This window comes from Furipterus horrens, unplaced genomic scaffold (assembly GCF_987537825.1).
Source record: "Furipterus horrens unplaced genomic scaffold, mFurHor1.1.pri manual_scaffold_6, whole genome shotgun sequence".
Lineage (NCBI taxonomy): Eukaryota > Metazoa > Chordata > Mammalia > Chiroptera > Furipteridae > Furipterus > Furipterus horrens.
Window position 1 is genome coordinate 96770528 of NW_028327176.1, and position 18269 is coordinate 96788796.

At 50.3% G+C, this 18269-nt stretch overlaps 4 protein-coding genes across 9 annotated transcripts in view; 1 reads left to right on the forward strand and 3 right to left on the reverse strand.

Moving 5' to 3' along the window:
- Positions 1-127: 127 nt before the first annotated feature.
- On the reverse strand, positions 128-3187 carry LRRC73 (leucine rich repeat containing 73). 2 transcript variants are annotated; one of them, XM_090282478.1, is made up of 6 exons: positions 2655-3187; positions 1884-2044; positions 1440-1562; positions 958-1058; positions 595-817; positions 128-443 (listed from the first exon to the last, which is right to left on the reverse strand). In XM_090282478.1, the coding sequence occupies exons 1-6, from the start codon at positions 2924-2926 to the stop codon at positions 373-375; spliced, it is 951 nt and encodes a 316-aa protein (XP_090138604.1). In that variant the 5' UTR covers positions 2927-3187; the 3' UTR covers positions 128-372. The 2 variants fall into 2 exon arrangements, with proteins under 2 accessions (XP_090138604.1, XP_090138605.1); XM_090282479.1 differs by lacking the exon at positions 1440-1562 and having other exon boundaries at positions 2655-3057.
- A 1689-nt stretch (positions 3188-4876) lies between these two features.
- YIPF3 (Yip1 domain family member 3) lies at positions 4877-9225 on the reverse strand. Of its 2 annotated transcripts, XM_090282476.1 has the most exons (9): positions 9042-9225; positions 8272-8469; positions 7970-8076; positions 6614-6659; positions 6383-6475; positions 6099-6230; positions 5789-5902; positions 5448-5571; positions 4877-5354 (listed from the first exon to the last, which is right to left on the reverse strand). In XM_090282476.1, the coding sequence occupies exons 1-9, from the start codon at positions 9120-9122 to the stop codon at positions 5206-5208; spliced, it is 1044 nt and encodes a 347-aa protein (XP_090138602.1). In that variant the 5' UTR covers positions 9123-9225; the 3' UTR covers positions 4877-5205. The 2 variants fall into 2 exon arrangements, with proteins under 2 accessions (XP_090138602.1, XP_090138603.1); XM_090282477.1 differs by lacking the exon at positions 6099-6230.
- A 74-nt stretch (positions 9226-9299) lies between these two features.
- POLR1C (RNA polymerase I and III subunit C) lies at positions 9300-13635 on the forward strand. 3 transcript variants are annotated; one of them, XM_090282475.1, is made up of 9 exons: positions 9324-9506; positions 9631-9702; positions 11484-11591; positions 11833-11965; positions 12249-12368; positions 12459-12611; positions 12762-12911; positions 13028-13144; positions 13282-13635. In XM_090282475.1, exons 1-9 carry the CDS (start codon positions 9438-9440, stop codon positions 13398-13400), a joined length of 1041 nt encoding a protein of 346 aa, XP_090138601.1. In that variant the 5' UTR covers positions 9324-9437; the 3' UTR covers positions 13401-13635. The 3 variants fall into 3 exon arrangements, with proteins under 3 accessions (XP_090138600.1, XP_090138599.1, XP_090138601.1); XM_090282474.1 differs by having other exon boundaries at positions 9300-9506; positions 12798-12911; positions 13028-13386; XM_090282473.1 differs by having other exon boundaries at positions 9305-9506; positions 13028-13386.
- A 2042-nt stretch (positions 13636-15677) lies between these two features.
- Positions 15678-18269, reverse strand: part of XPO5 (exportin 5) — a 55527-nt gene continuing 52935 nt past the window's right edge. For both annotated transcript variants that reach the window (XM_090282482.1, XM_090282481.1), the window contains 5 exons: positions 17977-18059; positions 16613-16720; positions 16355-16492; positions 16007-16171; positions 15678-15836 (listed from right to left, as the gene is read on the reverse strand). In XM_090282482.1, coding sequence (XP_090138608.1) covers positions 15699-15836; positions 16007-16171; positions 16355-16492; positions 16613-16720; positions 17977-18059 — 632 coding nt within the window. In that variant the 3' untranslated portion in view covers positions 15678-15698. The remainder of the gene's footprint in view (positions 15837-16006; positions 16172-16354; positions 16493-16612; positions 16721-17976; positions 18060-18269) is intronic.

Here is an 18269-nt window from a genome sequence, read left to right on the forward strand (position 1 = left end):
CTTTTTAGATTTTGGGGGGCCAGAGGATACTTTGGCTGTGGGATGGCATTGCCCCCTAGTGGAGCATAATGGTAGTTCCAGTTCCTCCCTTACTGCCAGCCCCCAGTGACCACAACCACACTCCAGGTTGTACAATTGATAAAATCTCTTCCCAGCCAGCGGGCTGCAGCCACAGCTGCCAACAAGTCCAGAGCCATTGCCTTGTGTTCAAGGTAATTCACAGCTTCCAGAGCCTCCCACCACAATGCCATGAGCTGCCAGAGCCCCAGGCAACCCCCTCCCTCCCAAGCCCAAGGGCCTGACCCTGGTATCTGGGGCAAGGTGCTGGGGACAGAGACAAATGTAGTGATGTGCAGAAGCCCAATTGGAGAGTCACATCTCAGTCTCAGCCAACAGACTGTCCCCTAGTCCTGATGTCATTAGCACCATCTGAGAGCTGGGATCTGTGGAAGGGCAGAGGGGTGTTTAGACCACCATTTGTTCCTCCAGTGGTGACCACAAATAGGAAAAAAAGAGGCCTAGGTTTCCTACACCCATCCTCCCATGTCCCAAGCCTCTTCAGACCTGGTTCCAATCAACCCACAGGACTCTTACCACTAGGGCACATCCAGGAGCTGCTTCCCCTCTGGTGGGCAGCAGACTCCTGCACCCTCTCTCGTTCCTGGGTGTCACCAGGCCCTCCTGCCACCTCCTCCTCCTCCTCTCCCTCAGAAAGGAGGTCACAGATCTGCTGCTGCAGCTCTGGGCTAATGCTGTTCTCAGCCAACACCAGGCTCCGCAAAGCTGTGGGGTAATTTTCTACCATGTCCAGCAGGGTCTGGGGTGGAAAAGAATACGGAAAAGGATAAACACAGTTAACGTGGCCTCCCCCGACTCCAACCTGCCACCCACTGGGTATGTCCACAGATACCCTTCCACCGCAACCCCTGGCCTTCCCCAGACATGAAGACGTCTCACCTGAGCTGACTGGTTGGTGAGCCCTGTGCTCTCCAAGTCTAGGACCTCTAAGGTTCGACTGGAGGCCACAGCTACAGCCAGCATCCCTGCCACATGGTCACCTGGGGAGACAACACACACACATACTCACCTGAGTTCACGCACAGGCCTGCTAACCCTTCCTCCTTGACAGCCTGCTCATTGCCCTAACAACCTCAGAGACCACCCTCAGGCCGGGAAACGCTGACAATTGGTAGATGGCCAGTAGGGGAGCACTGTGGTTTGTGAGTGAATGCATAAAGCAAGCCAGGGTGGTGATGGATGCTTTGATCTATTTGTTGGTCATCTATCTGGTCCTCTACACAGATGACTCCCCTATCACCTCCCAGACACCCCTCCATCTTCCCTCCCCTTGCGTGGGGGTTACCATGGCAGCTGATGGTCCCAGGTTCTTGAATGGGGTTGGGGTAGTGAGAATCTAAGGGGGTTTTCTTGAGCCTCACCCAGGGGGTTGTAGTCCAAATTGAGGACGCGGACCTGGGAGCTGTGGGCCACAGCAATGGCGAGGCGACTCCAGCCCTTAGGGGTGATGCCAGGGTTGGCACTCAGCGTTAGCTCCTTCAAACCTGGGCACCATTGTAAGGAGAAGCCAGGATGGAGAAGGTCAGGCCCTCTTTAAGCCCCTATCTGCCCTGGGTGTCCCTAGTGGCTGGGAGCCAACCCACCTCCGCCTGGCAGAACTCCAATGCCCTTAGAGACCCTGCCTTCCCTGCCCACCAGACCTGGACTCCAGATTCTCCATCCTGCTCAGCCCCTGATCCTTCTCCTCCCTAAGAGCATTTAAGAAACATTCTCACCCACGCTGTCAGAGCCTTCAAGCTCTGGGCCATAGCTCCTGCCCTCATCGAGGCTACACCAGCCCATGCCCTCAGGAGGGCCCTGCTCACCAGACTTGGCCCCATCTGGGGGGAGGAGGCCACAGATGAGGTTGATGGCTTCATCACCCAGCATGCAGTCCCCCAGGTCCAGAGCCACAAGGGCCGGGTGGAGGGCCAGGGCTGGGTTCAGCAAGGCCAGCCCCGCATCTGTCAGGGGGCTCCCATGCAGGCTGGGGGGGTGAGACCAGAGAGCAGAGGTTACCGCAGTCATCAGCCCTATCCGTAGGGGAAAGGGGTGAGCCCTAGAGGTGAGGTGGGCACTCAGTCACAGAGCTGAGGAAAGGCTTTGGAAAGGGAAAGAGAAAATTCTAGATTCTAAAGGAATACAGGCAGAAGGGGAATTCAGCTTCTTTCCTGGTGCAGGGACTGGGACCCAGGACAGAGCACAGAGAAGGGGGTGGGTGGTGGATTAGGATTCCTCAGTAGTCAGAACGTAGGGGCAGGGACCTGGTCCCCAAGGCAGTGTTCCTTCTTGGGAACTGAATAGCTGCCCCCAGAAGTCAATGCGGGTGATTAGGTCAGAGGTACCCGTGCTCTGCTAGGAAGGGGTGGGTATCCCATCTTCTTTCGGTCGGGCTGTGCAAAGTCCGGAGAGAAGGGATGTGCTGGGAGGATGTTATGGAGGCATAGGCAGAGGAATGAGGGGTATGTGTAAGGGGGGTGGGGCGAGGGAGGCTGGTGGAAGGAGGTACAAGAAGGTGTGTGGACGAAGAGGAGGTGGCAGGGAGTGCGAGAAGGGGGTGCAGTACCAGGTACCCCTTTGCAAGGGAGTGCACTCACAAGAGGGACTGGATGGAGCGGTTGGTCCGCAGCGCCTCCGCCAGCTGCTTGATGCGGCTGGGGCTGGACACGACGCCCAGGTTAAGGTTGAGCTGCGCCAAGGACGTGGCCCCGGCCAGGGCCCTGCAGATGCGGCCAAAGTCGCGGTCGCAGAGGCGGCAGCCGCGTAGAGAGAGCAGGCGCACGGCGTTGTCGCGCAGGCCGCGGCAGATGTCCCGCACCTCGGCGCCTGACAGCGGCTCCCCTGAAATCTGGATGGAGCTGGGCAGCATCGTACCTACGGCTGGGCCTCCGGAGCTGGGGCCCGGGCCGCGGGCGAGGTTGGCAGGGCCACGGGTTGGGGCTCAGGTCGGGGCCGGGGCTGGGGTCTCGGCCGGAGAGGGGGCAGAGGAAACTGCAGAGGCGCAGGCGGCGACAGAGGTGGGGGCAGCGGCAGCGACGAAGAGCGTCGGGGTCCAGACAGGAGCCGGCCGGGATGGGGCGGGCACCGAGGTCGCCGGCCGAACTGAGATCGCTGGTGCTGGGGCGGACCGTGCGGTCCGTGTCTGGGCCGGGGGCTGCTCCGCGCTTGTACCAGTCCCTCGCAATTGCGGCGGCGGCGGCTTAGCACGCGCGGGACAGGTACCCGCTCGGAGACTGCAACTGCTCCCTGCCTTCCTCTAGCCCGGCTTCTCCTATCGCGCCGGCAGCGGGCAAGAGGGGCAGCCGGCAGGCGGGCGGCAGGCCACTGAATCTTCGGCTCCGAAGCCGGAGCGAGCGGCGAGTTCCCATGGCAACGTTCGCGTCACCGCCGTTCGCCCCGCCCCTTGCCCGGCTGAAGGCCAGCGGGCCCAGTAGGCTTGCGCGCACCCGGTGGCTCAGGAGAGGTGGGGATGCTGTTTTCCTGGGTGCGGGGCCAGACGACAGGTAGAAAGTAGGTACCAGGGTTGAGGGCTGCCACCGGTAGGGGTGGGGAGGGAATGGAGGCACGTGACATGGAGATGACCCGGTTCTTTTGCCCATTCTCCGGTTGTTCCGTATTCCTAAGGACCAGACCCTCTCTGTGCCTTCGCTTTGATCCGAGGCACGCCCTCCTGTCCTGTTTGTAAGTCCCCAGGGCCTTTTAATCCGGTCTCGCTCCTCTCCCACGAGGGGAGGCACAGCGTGCACGAGGTCCCAGCCCACCAAGACTTCCCGCGTGTTCCTTGCCAAGATGGCGGCTTCGCAGCGGCAGCCCCAGGAATCTGGCCGCGTATAGGCGGCCTGAGCTGTTAGATACAGGGGAATCCTAAAACGTTTCTGGGGCAGGTGAACCGCAGGTAGATGCAAGGTGCTGGTACCGATCCTTCTCCAGGTGCCTGGGGCACTGCTGATGCCTTGAGGCTCTCAGTACCAGAAAGACTCGGGTAGTCTAAATAAACCGGGTGCCAGATCTGCAACCTGGAGTGGTGGTGGGGCCATGGAAAGTGGGCTGGAGCGTTCAGGAAGGACACACAGCACGGTATAGGCAGTAATGTTGAAGTTTTGTCCAAGGGTGGTGTGGGGGGGCCTCACAGAACAAGCGAATGAAGAGCACATCTTTCTTCGTCCCTTTATTAGAAAGGAAAGATGCTGACCCAGATTTACTAGGGTAATTTTTCTTTTTAATGAGTAATGTAACCATAGTGAAGAGGTCAAAAATTCTATTCCCTCTGTTAACGAGTAGAGCAGATAAAATGGGTGGTGGTTTTTAAGAGTAACCAGCACTCTTAAGAGGAAGGACAGAGAAAAGAAAGCTTCATTCCTCTGGCCCCAGTATAACCCAAAGCCCAGTTTGGCTTCAAATGTGAGCTCCTACAGGGAAATTATCCCTACACAGTGGCCCAGGTATATAAGGGTCTTGTACTGAATAATGTAGGATTGAGTCTGGAAGTTTTTGTCCAACTGTCATTGTCTCATTGGTATCCAAGAGTGCAGCTGAGCCCAGACTCAAGCTGGGTGCTCTGCTCCACCTAACTTATGGTTCTTGTGTTTGAGGCCCCCTTGCAGCTCTGTGGGTCAGATGTCCCCCGCACTCAGGGACAGTTTCCATGTTCAATCACTGCCTTCAATGTAGTTCGGGCTGTCCTACCTTTATCTTGCCTGTCTCATCTTACATCCTGAGGGTATAAATAAGGGAGCACACGACATTACTGCCACTGACAGAACAGGAAAGTGCACAGGAAGTAGAGTGGCAGGGAGGACCACTAGAAGGGTAGCTGCAGTTCCAGACTTCAATGTTTTAATTGCCAAGTCTATATTTAGCAAGACAATGTGGGAGAAATAAAGAGGGAGGAAGGGGTAGATGGTAAGAGGGCCTCAGATGCACTGACCCACTCTGCACTGGCTGCAGAGGCCTGCAGTCCTGGCCAGCAGTTCCTGGCCTCGTGCCCTTCAGAAGCCTCAACAGGCCTCAAAGGAGGTGCTTAAGTGGCTACAGCGCTGTGGCAGCTGCAGACCTCATCAGAGAGACATATGCCATCAGTTCCATCCTTTAGTCTTCCTTCACTCTGCAGCTGGGATAAAGGGGGCTGGCCCAGGATTGCAGGTGGGGTCAGTGTGACTGCAGGGTCACCACAACAGACTTGGCCGTGGTGTTGAGCAAGGTGGCTGGAAGCCTAGCAGCAGGGAGTGCAGCAGGGATGTCTCTGGGTACCCTCTGCATGGGTGGGATGTTGGGGCCCTCCAGTGTGTCCAGGATCCCTGAAAGAATAGGAAGTGAGCAAGAGTCAGCTGGACCTCACCCTAGGCAGCTGTTTTCCCCTTTCCTCACACCCAGGCCTCCCTGTCACTTACCCTCCACCACCTTGTGGTAGGCAAAATGCAGATAGAGCAGGAAGAGCATGTGCAGAGCAGCTAGGGTGCCGCAGAGGAGCAGCCGTTGGGTGGGGCCCACAGTCCGTGACACCAACACGGCCACCTAGGGCCACAGGAGTACAGCTCAGAGGGCATGGCTCCAAAGTGAGCAGTGTGGAGAAGATACTCCTCCCCAGAGCAGCACCATCTTCGCACTCTTCCCCCACCATTCCTGCCCCCATGTTTCCTCGGAGCCCTTTGTGAGGTTCCGCCTGGGCTCTGGGTTGCTTTCCCCAACTCCCCAGGAGGATGGCCAACTCCTGGAAATCTGTTCAGCTTACCATGCGCAGGGTGGACAGCCCCCCCACCAGCAGCCAGAAGAGGTAGAAGAGGGCATGGAGGTGGATGTTGTAGGTGATGAAGAGGACAATGCAGTGTCCAAAGAGGCCATAGCCCTAGGAAGGAGGATGGTGGAGAGGAAAATCTCTCAGGCTAGGCTGGCCTCTAAACCCTCATGGGAACCCTGAGAAATAAATGGTCCACTGGCCAGCCTACTCCATTCCAGGCCCTGGAGCCCCAGGACAGATATAGACCAAGGCCTGGCCACTGTTGTAAGATCACCCTTGCCCACCACCATGCTGGACTCCTTACCAGCAGTGCCAGCATCTGGAGCATGGTGATCTGCGCGTTGCACAGGTAGGCGAGGAAGTAAATGAAGGACGAGACACCCAGCCAGTAGCCAAAGCAGGTGCCAATGGCTGTGCCCATCAGGGTGCCCTCCCGCTGTGGGGTGAAGGCTCTACTTAGTCCTGGGAGGCCTCTAATCTCAGCCTCACCCAGGGCTGTCCTTAGGGCTGCTTCTAACTGACTCCACCGGCTCCTCCTTGGCTTTCTACTCAGTTCAGCCACCCCCCGAAGTCCTCTGTCCGGCTTACGATAATGGTGTCAGATGTCTTCATCCCATGGAGGAGGATGGCAACCAACGTGAAGACCAGCATGAGAGGTCCATAGAGCTCACCTGCGATTTTCTGTCAATATACCAACTCATTCAGGCTGGAGGGTACAATGACTCTTCTGTTTATTCCTGCCCAGGCTTTGCCTGGCTACCCCACCATCTGCCCTAGGGCTTTCCCCTCACTCTTCCAGTCATGCTACCCTCTACTCACCTGGGGGAAGTTGACCATCTTGATAGGGATCATGGACTCCAGGAGCCTGGGAGAGGAGAGATGAGAGCAGAGGCAGCACTTATGAGGTGCTGGAGGGTCTGAATCTTATTCATCTCTCTAACTCCAGAGAACATGCTAGATAGTAAAGGGAGAAGATGGTAGTAAGGACAGAGAGGAAATGAGAAAATCACTTCCTTGCCCCTAAAAATACTTCCAGGAAGGACAACCCTCTGATGCTGTGCTGACTGATGCAGCAGCAATATGGAGAATTCAGGGAGCCCAGCGAGTCTTGGGAAAGGGCTTGACAATTTACCTATTTGACCTGCTCCCCTATAAAAGGCAAACCTCAGCAGAGAATGCCCAGAATTCTGAAATGTGATGGTGAATCCCTGGGGAAGGTTTAGAAGGAAAGGTGGTACTTGAGGGAACCAGTGTGCCTCCTGCTTCTTTCTGTCTATCATTCCTCTAGGCACTGCTGAGCATTTTTTTGAAATATATTTGAAATGGTATTAAAATGCCAGGCAGAACGAATAAAAGTACAAGTCCCTATTCTTAAGTGGCTAGCTCCTAATATTTTGGAATTTTGCTAGATTTTACCCGCTCTGGGAAACCCACCCTATTCCACCTTCCAGCCTACTCTGGGTGAGGTGCCCTTCCGAGTGTCCCTTTATAGCAAATGAGTGCTGTACTATAACTGCACTTAAGGACAAGCCTCCCATGTGTTCTTCACCACTAACTCAGACACAGCTAGCATAGTGCCTGGTGCAGAGAAAAAGCTTAATAGATACTTGTATAGTGTACTGGGTATTTGGTTAGCACTGGTTAAATTAAAGGATGAACAAAGAACCAAACCAAGATTAATTCCAGTTCTTCAAGAGTCATTCAACAATTATGCACCAATATTTTGGTTCAGAGATTGTTCTGGTGCTGGGAATAAAAAAATAAACAAAACAGAGCCTGCTTTTGAGGAGCTCTCTGGGGACACAGACCCTAGAATAAGAAAGTACAGCATTGCTGAAGTGTTATCTGTTAGAGGAAAGCACAGACCTCTAGAGAAGCACGAGGAAAGGACAAACTGGGGATGGGATTGAAGAACAGCGAACAAAGGAGACGACATTTGAGCTAGGTTTTGAGGAAAGACGAGTAGTTTGCCAGATGGAAAAGAAGAGGAAGGTGATGTGTTATCACCATGTCCTGTTTTAGGACTGTTAAGAGGAATAGTGTAGCTGGAGTACAGATATGATGAGGGCTGGTGGTGTCAAGAAAAGGGGAGTCCAAGGGCTTGGCCTCTGGCAGTAGTTTGGATGAAGGACTAGGTGTGAGGAGGGCAGCTTCTGTCAGGGGAAGGATCCTCACCTGCTTCGCACCTGGGCGGGCTCCACGTCAAAGTAGGGTCTCAGGATGTCGATGTTGGCGTACAAGCTGAAGGCCCTAGAGGCTTGTCTCTTCCCTGCCTGCCACATCTGAAGTAAGGAAGATAAGGATGGGGTAGATGGGTATTGTGACACTGTTAGCTCTAAGCCCTGTTGCCTATTTTCTGTTAGTTTTCTACATGGTTCTAATTGGACAACTAGGGGTGACCTTCACCAACATCAACTCCAGAACCTGGGGCCTCCTAGGAATACGTTTCTATCTGCCCGGGATCCAGTTTTGCTTACCTGATCAGCCACCTGCCGGCTCAGCTGTCCCTTAAAGCCCTTCATGCCCAGGAATTCCCCATCCTCCTCTTCAGCAGCGGCTGCATCAGCATCTACTTCTTCCTCTCGCAGGCGCTGATGCAGCTCACCCATATCCTCGAAGCTGGAGCCTGAAGTATCGTCCATGTTCTCCATGTCAATCACAGCTGAGCCCCCACCCTGTGAAGACAATAAGCTTCCAGTGTTCAGGACCTTTCTGCTCCATCCATTAAGTCCTTCTCAGTTCATCCCCAGGATCGGGGCTTTGTTCTCCCACCGCAGGGAATATGGCTTGGAATCACCATAGACCATGCCACTCCTTCCCCTCATTCACTCTCAGAACCTTGGTGGTTTGTCTCTTTTCTAGTCTAAGAACCTTCTCCCAGTCTCCTACCTTCCCTATCAAATCCCTAAAGGGCTGCAAAATTGACTACTTCCTCGTCTTTCCCCACCCCCAAACAAGAATGTGCACACAGTACGGTTTTAGCCAGCGCAATACTCTCCCAGCCCTCGCCATGCCTGACCCCGACCGTCCTCCTAAATTGTCCCGAAAAAAAGAGCGGGTGGGTCCAGAGAACCGAAGCCGTCTGGTCTGCATTGGTCCCACTGACTTTCGTGTGCACGAAGAATCAAAGGAGAGGAAAAGTGCTGCAAATGGAGCACACTTTCAGGCCCCGGAGGAGAGTGCCCACGACACTTCAGGGCGACTGCCAGCCCTGAGGCTCGGGCAGCCGGAGTGTTGAAGCCATTACCTGCATGTTTTCTTCGAATCCTCCCCATTCCGGGCCAGCCCCGTTTCGAGAACCGCCGGCCGGCGCGGCCGTAGTTGCCATGTTCTTCAAGGGCTTCAGCCGCTGAAGGCTGCGCTACTCCCGGACGCGAATTAGGAGTGGGAAAGATGTGGCCTGATAAAAGAAGAGGTAAAGGAGAGAGAGAGAGAGAGAGAGATATGACCACCCGGAACGCAAAAAACAGACGCCCGGATGTTTGGCTAAAACTAACTTCCGGAAGCTGGGGACGTGGACGTAAACAGGACAGAATCTCGCGATATTCAATCTTCCAGGCGGCGATGCGTTGCCACGGAGACCCAGGAGCTCTACTAAAACGCAAGCGCCAGTTGCTAAATTAGTCACGTGGAGAGGTCGAAGATGGCGGCGGCTCAAGGTGTGGAAGAAATGCGGAGCCGCGTGGTTTTAGGGGAGTTCGGTGTTCGCAATGTAAGCTTTGTGGCCTTGAGGTCGGGAGGAGAAATGAGAGGAACAGGGATGAGTTGGGATCGGAGTAGGGATGATCTTGGCTTCGCTGTCCCTTCGCAAACAGCTTTGTCTCTCTTTGCTTTAGGTTCATACCACCGACTTTCCCGGTAACTATTCGGGCTATGATGATGCCTGGGACCAGGACCGCTTCGAGAAGGTGCGTGGAGCTGAAGGTGTCTGGAGAGGCTATGAGGATAGGACCGACCATGTGATTTGAGCAGAAGATGCTTTTGGGGCTCGCTCGGTTCATAAAACGTTTATTGAGCAATGTGCTAGGCGCTCCGTGTACACACGATTTCCACCCTATTCTGCGAACAGATATTCAGTCTTGCTGGAAAAGAGCACGCATAAACAAGTGATTACAGTATAATGTAGTAAAGGAGATTGATAGTAAGGATGACGAGGGATGGTGTGCGGTGGGGGTTATCCCATTCTGCAGAATGGGAAGAAGGGCAGAAGCATGGAATATTTCCTGAAAGATGACATCCGAATGGAGCCTAGAAGGATGAGAAGTTGAGAACAAGGAAAGGTGTGATGGGACTAAGATCAGAAGTTAAATCACAAAGGCTTGTGTGATATGTGCTGTGGGAATGTCCAAACAGTTCATTATTGCTAGAATATAAAGCAGGTGGGTATGAAAGGTAGGCAAAGCTGAAATATGTCTTAGGGACTGTAGGTGATAGAGCAAAGGGGAGATAACAAGGTTAAGTTTGGTGATTGCTTGATATGGGTTGTGAGGGAGTAGTGTAAAATGATCTAGGGGGCTCCTTTGATGCATGGTGGCGTCATTTATTGATGAGAAATGGGATTGGAAAATGATGCATTCACTTTCCTGCAGGTGGAGAAGTCTGTCAGGCTAGTGGCCATATGTTTGAAATGAGATGAGAAGTGATATATAATTTTGGGAGTTGTCAGTGCACATAATTGCTAAAACCATGAGTGTGGTTGAGGTCACTCTGGAGGGAAATCTTGGGAAATAGTCATGTTTATGGAGTAGGTAGAAGATAGTGAGTGTAGAAAGATACATCAGAGAAGGAAGAAAACCAAAAGATTGGTGCTCAGAAATCAAGGCACTAGAGTTTGAAAATTAGGGATCCTATCAACAGTGCCAAATATTGCACCACAGAAAAGTCTAACGAGATAAGGACTGTGTAGTGTTAACTCAGCTAAACAGTATGGAAGTATGTTCTCTAGTAGAATAGCCTCTGGGAATTCTGGCTAGAAGCCATTATGCAGAGATACAGAAACAAGCAAAGTGTCCTTCAATAGATGATTGGATAAAGAAGATGTGGTACATGTGTACAATGGAATACTATGTAGCCATAAGAAAAGATGAAATACTGCCATTTGCAACAACATGGATGGACTTTGAGAATATCATGCTAAGCAAAATAAGTCAGACAGGAAAAATTAAGAACTTTTTCATTCATGTGGGGTAGAAAACTGAAAGCAACAGATGAACAAACAAGAAAAACAAAAATTCAGACAACAGTATGGTGTTTATCAGTGGAAAGAGGGGATGAGGGAATATTGAAGGGTAAAAGGGGTCAAATATATGGTGACAGGAGATGATTTGACACTGGGTGGTGGGCACACAATGCAATATACAGGTTACGTATAGAAATGTACACTTGAAATCAATATAATGTTATTAACTGTCACCCCTGTAAATTTAATTTTAAAATATGCAAAAAAGTCCTTACTATTAAAATTTAATTTGACCAAATAAAGGAAAAAACTGCAAAAACAACCCCCCCCCCCAAACAAAAAACTAATAAAGGATTGAGGGAGAAACGAACATCTAATGAGGGACATCTAAGCAAGGGAGGATTTGGAATGAGAAAGAGTGTTAATACCTTAAGGGAAATATCCAGGGGTGGAGCGGGTATTGACTATACAGAAGGAAACCTTCATTTAGTGTCTTTCCTATATTTTTAGAATTTTCACGTGGATGTGATACATATGGATGAAAACACATTGGAGTTTGACATGGTGGGAATTGATGCAGCCATTGCCAATGCTTTTCGACGTATTCTGTTAGCTGAGGTATATTGGTGGGTATGGTGATGGGTGGAGCTGCGTAGGGAAACCTTGCCATTATCTCACTTGCAGAATTGCAAGGTTTATTTTTCTTGAAATTTTGACAAGCATTTCTCCTGCTCCTCTGTAGACTTTTAATCAAGCATTCTTCTGGGAAGAAGTCTCTCCCTGTCTATTTCAATAGGTAGGGAGTAGATGGGAAATCTGTAGGGTCTTGGTAGATGAGTAATTTTATTTTGTTGGGCAGGTGCCAACCATGGCTGTGGAAAAGGTCCTGGTATATAACAACACATCCATTGTCCAGGATGAGATCCTCGCACATCGCTTGGGGCTCATTCCCATTTATGCTGATCCTCGTCTTTTTGAATATCGGAACCAAGGTAAGGGTTTGAGAAAACAAAATTTGGGGATAGGGGTAACAGCTTTCTTCTGCAGAATTGATTCTGGAATCAGACTGCCTGTTTTCAAATCCTGGATTAACTCTACTGTATGACCTTGACAAATTACTAATCTTTTGGTACATCAGTGTTCTTATCTGCCCTTACCTTAACTTCAACTTGTTAGGAGTATTAAATTGGAAATGTAATGCACTTAGTATGGTGCCTAGCAGTCAAATGTGCACTAGTCCTCTAAGAGCTTCCATCTCTTCCTCTCTTTATGCAGGAGATGAAGAAGGCACAGAAATTGACACTCTGCAGTTTCGGCTGCAAGTTAAATGTTCTCGAAATCCACATGCTGCTAAAGATTCTTCTGATCCCAATGAACTCTATGTGAACCACAAAGGTAAGTATGGGTAGGGTGAGAAAGAGGGCCCACCTGTTGGTGGGTGCTAGTTTTAGGGACTGAGGTCTTCTGATGTACTTTTTCCTCCAGTGTACACCAGGCACATGATATGGGTCCCCCTGGGGAACCAAGCTGACCTCTTCCCTGAGGGCACCATCCGACCAGTGCACGATGATATCCTCATTGCTCAGCTGCGGCCTGGCCAGGAGATTGACCTACTAATGCACTGTGTGAAGGGCATTGGTGAGAATCCTGTGGGAGTAAGGTAGTTTGACTATAGTGGGGTGAAGTGTGACTAAGGGACCCAGCTAAGATGTCACTGACAGGCAGAAAATCAGAGGGCCTTGGGGAATGTCAAGAAGGGTTTTCCCCCAGGCTCTGATTTCCCTCTAGGCAAAGATCACGCCAAGTTTTCACCCGTGGCAACAGCCAGTTACAGGCTTCTGCCAGACATCACCTTGTTGGAGCCCGTGGAAGGGGAGGCAGCTGAGGAGCTGAGCCGGTGCTTCTCACCTGGTGTTATTGAGGTGCATGAAGTCCAAGGTATGATATTTGGAATGCTGTTCAGGTCAGGACCTAAAGTATATTTTCTTTGAAGGTAGCAGAGAGAAATGAAAGCTCTGAGTTCATATGTTTATAACATGGTTTGTTTTCATTAGGTAAAAAAGTGGCCAGAGTTGCCAATCCCCGGCTAGATACGTTCAGCAGGGAAGTCTTCCGGAATGAGAAGCTAAAGAAGGTTGTACGGCTTGCTCGGGTTCGGGATCATTATATTTGTGAGTATGCAGTTTGTGGGGGTTGGTTCTTTGGTGCTACAGCTTTCTTGCAGAGTCCAGATGTGAAATCTAGCAATAACTTAATACAGGAGGTTTTGCAAGCCCTGCCTGGACTAAAATGTCTCTTTGCTTCCCAGTCTCTGTTGAGTCAACAGGAGTATTGCCACCAGATGTCCTGGTGAGCGAAGCCATCAAGGTACTGATGGGGAAGTGCCGGCGGTTCCTGGATGAACTAGATGCAGTTCAGATGGACTGAGGCTTGCACCACACTTACTGGCGTGGCTGGGCTTGGATGCCCCTGAGGCAAGCTGAAGATTTTGGCTTCTGACCTGCTGCCATAGGACTGCTATAGACAGCCCAGTATGAATAGGTGTCCTGAGTTACTGGGCAAATGCACTTATTTCAGTCAATACATTTTGTTAAATGTGTCATAAAATGTGACTATGCCTTTATAAGGCCTTCATGTAAATAAATTCACATCCAAACACAAATTGTTTTGTCTGAGACTATTTCAGTTTTGGTCCACAATTATTGGGCCTCACCTCAAAACAGGTCTGGCATGAGCAGCTAGGAACATTTGGCTCAGGTGGCATTGCAGGTCCGGGCTGAGTCCCTCTGAGGCCTCATGGGAAATACCAAATTGAGGGGGTCATAGACCCTACAAAAACACTCTGTGCCACTTAAGCTATCTCTTAAGATATTGGAGGAAGTTGCTGATAGAAAAAAGGGTGGTCCCTAGCAGTCAAGTTAGTGTTATCAAAACTACATGAGGAAGAAGAGCAATTCCCTTTGGGCTGTCCCCAGAGGCCACCAAAGACAACACTGAAAATGGTATGGACTGCCTGGTCTACATGCCTCAGGGATAGAAATCTTTCTAGCTGGCATACTGTTTTAGAATGTGTGATAGAGCAGGTCCATTAGTCCTTCCTGTCCACTCATGAAGAACAGTGACCCTGAAGTATGTCACTAGTTTGAAAAAGACAGATGGGTCTCTTTCTGTATGAAATTTGAGATTTTTACTGACATGCAGATGTGCTTTAGAGTCATGTTTCTACAAAAGGTTCTATAAACAATAGAAAACTTCTAGCATGAAGTCACAAGATGTTAAAAATAGTACAACACAATAAATACAACTATGCCCTCCACAGCCCCAACTACAGAGAGGAGTAGGCAGCTAATAAGTTTGGAGGGAACCATGCTTTGAGATGGCCTTCACAGTTGATAAGCCCAGAGCACCACTCAGGAAGAGGGTGTGGGACAAGCCTATGCCACAGAAACAGCTATACTAGACATCGTTTTTTCCCCCCAGCTTTCACCCCTTCCTGAGCCTCCCCTGCCTGGGGACTAACAGGAGCTAAAAGCTGTAGCTTCTGTCCATGCTGCTCCACTCAGTCCTCACTGAAACCCTTTACAATGGATTGCATTGGTGACAGACCTCTGTCTTTGTGCAGAACACATGGACACACACACTAACTAGATGGGTTCTCTATAGATTAAGCTTGTTTATGGCCAGCGATGACCTCAAGGCTAGGGTCCTGCATCCATGTCTCAGATGCTTACAGACCATCCAGTGATGTCTAGAGTGGGCTGGAGACTCAGCACGAAGGCATATTTTCTTTTGGAAATGGCCCATGAGAGAAGTGAGCAGGGACCTGAAAGACCATGAGATTTTTGAAGGCACCTGGACTCAGTCCTCAGAGAGACCAGTGGCTTTGCTAGCTGCTTGTCACAGATGTAGTCTAGTTGGTCTGGATTATTAGATGCCAATGGCATCACGTGACACTAGATAGGGTACTGTGGCTGTTGTGCCTGAGTGGACCCTGGGGCAGGGAAAACCACACTGAGAGGTCATTCATGGAAGGGCATGTGTAGGTTCTAAGGGGAACATTAGCACTACATGTGCTGACTCAGCCCTGGTCCCTGAAGGTACTAACTACACTTAATACCACATCCTCATCTTAGCAGAAGCCTGTACCACAGATCCCATCAGCTGACCAGATTCTTGCTGAAAATGAGAGGGAACTGGCCAAATTCAGTTCAGCACTCAGCACCTGACCCAGACATGTCCCTGGGAATGGGAAAGGCTCCCTGTCAGCGCTGCAGTGTGGGGGCTCAGTGGGACTTGCAATGGCCCAGGAGAAATACTCAGGCACAAGTAGTTCACGGCAGAGCCCTTGCCTGGCTAGTTGCAGCACTGGGTATAGCACCCCTGGTTACCACTCTGCGCAGGTGTATGGCTGCATGGGGGCGGCAAGGCTTGGGGAGAAGGGCTGCTCTGCTCTAGCTTTTCTCTCTTGGAAAAGCCAAAATTCCAAGTAGAATGGGAGATACCTGGGAGGTCTAGACAGCATGGTGTAAGCCCTGACTCCCTTTCTTGATACTTCAGTATAATTACTTCTGGCCCTGCAGAGGGCCCACTCTCCAGCTCCAGACCTGGATCTCTCCAGGCTGACAATGGTTGTAAGTGGGGTGGCAGTGAAGAGGGGCCTAGAGATTAGCTACGAAGGAGAAGAGATGACAATAAAGGCCAAGAAAGGATGCCCAAAAGCTTGATTCAGGGTTCAAATATGGTGGCCAGGCCACCCTCCTCATTGTCCAGCACCTCCGTCTCCAATACTGGCTTTGTTTTTTTGAAAAGTGAGGGAAGATTCTTAATGTGAACTTCTTTTCGGAACTGCTCTCCCAAGGGTTTCTGTGGAAAACAAATGAGAAAGAACTAATGCTGGACCCTGAGTAGTGGGTTGTTTTGAAGATCATCTCACCACAATGACCAAGCACTACAGCTGGTTTCTGGTTTGCCTAAACACATGGTCTGAGGAGACCACAAGGTGTTGGGAGCACAAAGGAAGGTGCGTGACCTACCCCAATGCAACCAGCAATGAGGCGTTTGAATTGGTCCTTTCGGCGCTTGTCAGCAACTTTCTGCAGAGAGGGGTTCAAAAGCTTGCAGTCAAACTGGTCCAGAGAGTCTTTCTGTATTTCTGGGATCTGCTCCATAACAGCTCTTATCTCCAGGTACCTGGGACGCTAAGAAGTGAGGACAAACCCACTCAATGGAGTAGGTTTGGGCCTTGCCACTTTCCCCATTCTGTGCCACACCCACTACTCAGGTAGCACCAGTAACTTTGCAGCTGCCTACCTTTAGGATAAGGCCCTGCTGAGTGGGAGCAGCTGTGAAGGGTGTAGCCATGGCCGTCCTCCCCCACTTACCAACGCCTCATAGATCTGGAAAGCCAGGTGCACCAGGGAAGCCATGCAGCCGTCATGCTGCCCATGCGTCTGCAAGCCCTTCAGCACGCTGCTGAAAAGCCACGTCACGGCATCTGAGAGCAGTGTCCCTGACAACACCTGGGGAGACAGCTGTGCTCAGGGCCAAAGTGGGACTCCAAAGACCCCAGTACCCCAATTCTTCCAAATATTCAGTCAATTTAAGACCCAAACTTTTCAAGAAGGGGCAAATAACCATACTTGTTTGAGGAGGGGCCAGCAGAGCTGTGTGGTCGTCCTCTGGCAGGACAAAGTATCCTTCCAGGCCAGGGAGTTGAAGGCTGTAATTAATAGCGCTGTACAAACATCCTATGGAAAAGGATGAAGGATTACCATGGGAAAATACGTACAACTTTCTCTGAATATTCTTATGCATCAGGAGTGGAACAAGAAGGAATTGGCAGGAAGTATTCAAAGTGATGAAAAGCAAGGACCTACAACCAAGATTACTCTATTCAGCAAAGCTATCATTTGGAATGGAAGGGCAGATACAGTGCTTCCCAAACAAGGTAAAGCTAAAGTAGTTTATCATCAGCAAGCCATTATTATATGAAATGTTAAAGGGACTTACTTAAGAAAAAGAAGACTAAAACTATGAACATTAAAATGACAACAAACTCACAACTATCAACAACTGAATCTAAAAAATAAACACAAAAAACTAAGCAAACAACTGAAACAGGAACAGAATCATAGGTATGGGGATCATTTGGAGGGTTATCAGCTGGGAGGGGAGAGGGGGAGAAATGGGGAAATGGTGCAGGGACTAAGAAGCATAATTGGTTGGTACAAAATAGATAGGGGGAAGTTAAGAATAATATAGGAAAGGGTGAAGCCAAAGAACTTATATGCACGACCTATGGACATGAACTAAGGGAGGTGGGATTGCTGGAGGAAAGGGGGGTACTGAGTGGAGGGGAGCAAAGGGAAAAGAAATTGGGACAAATGTAACAACATAATCAATAAAAATACTTTAAAAAAAAGATTTTATTTATTTATTTTTAGAGGGAGGGGAAGGGAGGGAGAAAGGGAAATATTGATGTTGCTCTTGCACACCCACAACTGGGGACCTGGCCCGCAACCCAGGCATGTGTCCTGACTGGGAATCAAACCAGCGACCCTTTGGTTCATTGGCTGGCACTCAATCCACTGAGCCGTATCAGCCAAGGCAGGAGCTGGAGTTTTAATAATAGTAGGTAAGCAGGAAAATGATAAAAGTGAGTTTATTTCTTGCTATGAAATCAGGCAGAGAAGAAAAACCACCAATATAGAAGAGGAAGCCTACGTGTAGGAAGGAGACAAAGCTCGGGCCTGAAAGAGGCCGAATACAGGAAACTGGCATCAATGTGCCACTGAGTTTTTCTGAGAGTCTTTGCTCTTATCAACAGGGGCGACATCATGGCCTTGAGCTTTTCCCACTGCTTTCTGGGGCTTTAGGAATCAGGAAATTAACTCATATAAAGGAGTATTACCCCCCAAATTTTTTTGAAGGCGTCACAGAGAATAGTGGAGGCTGGCTCCACAGCCAGGAAAGGAGAAAAACATCACCTGTGTTCTCCACCCACCTCATGCTTCATTAGGCACTTGCCCAGGTCTGTAAGCTCTGCCATGGGTGAGGGGGTCACCTCTGTGGCCATCATCTCTTCATCTGTAAGCAGAGAGCAGAACATTAAACTCCATCCTCTTAAAACAGAGAAAAATATCCTATCCTGACAGAAGTCCACACAGTAGAGTTGAGTATGCTAGAGATGTATATAGTGGTACTTTTGGGAAACAGTGGGAAATGAGTTTTTCTGGACAGCTACTTTAAAAGCTGCAAATAGTGAGGGTTTTTCATCACTGAATAAGTATTTGAGGA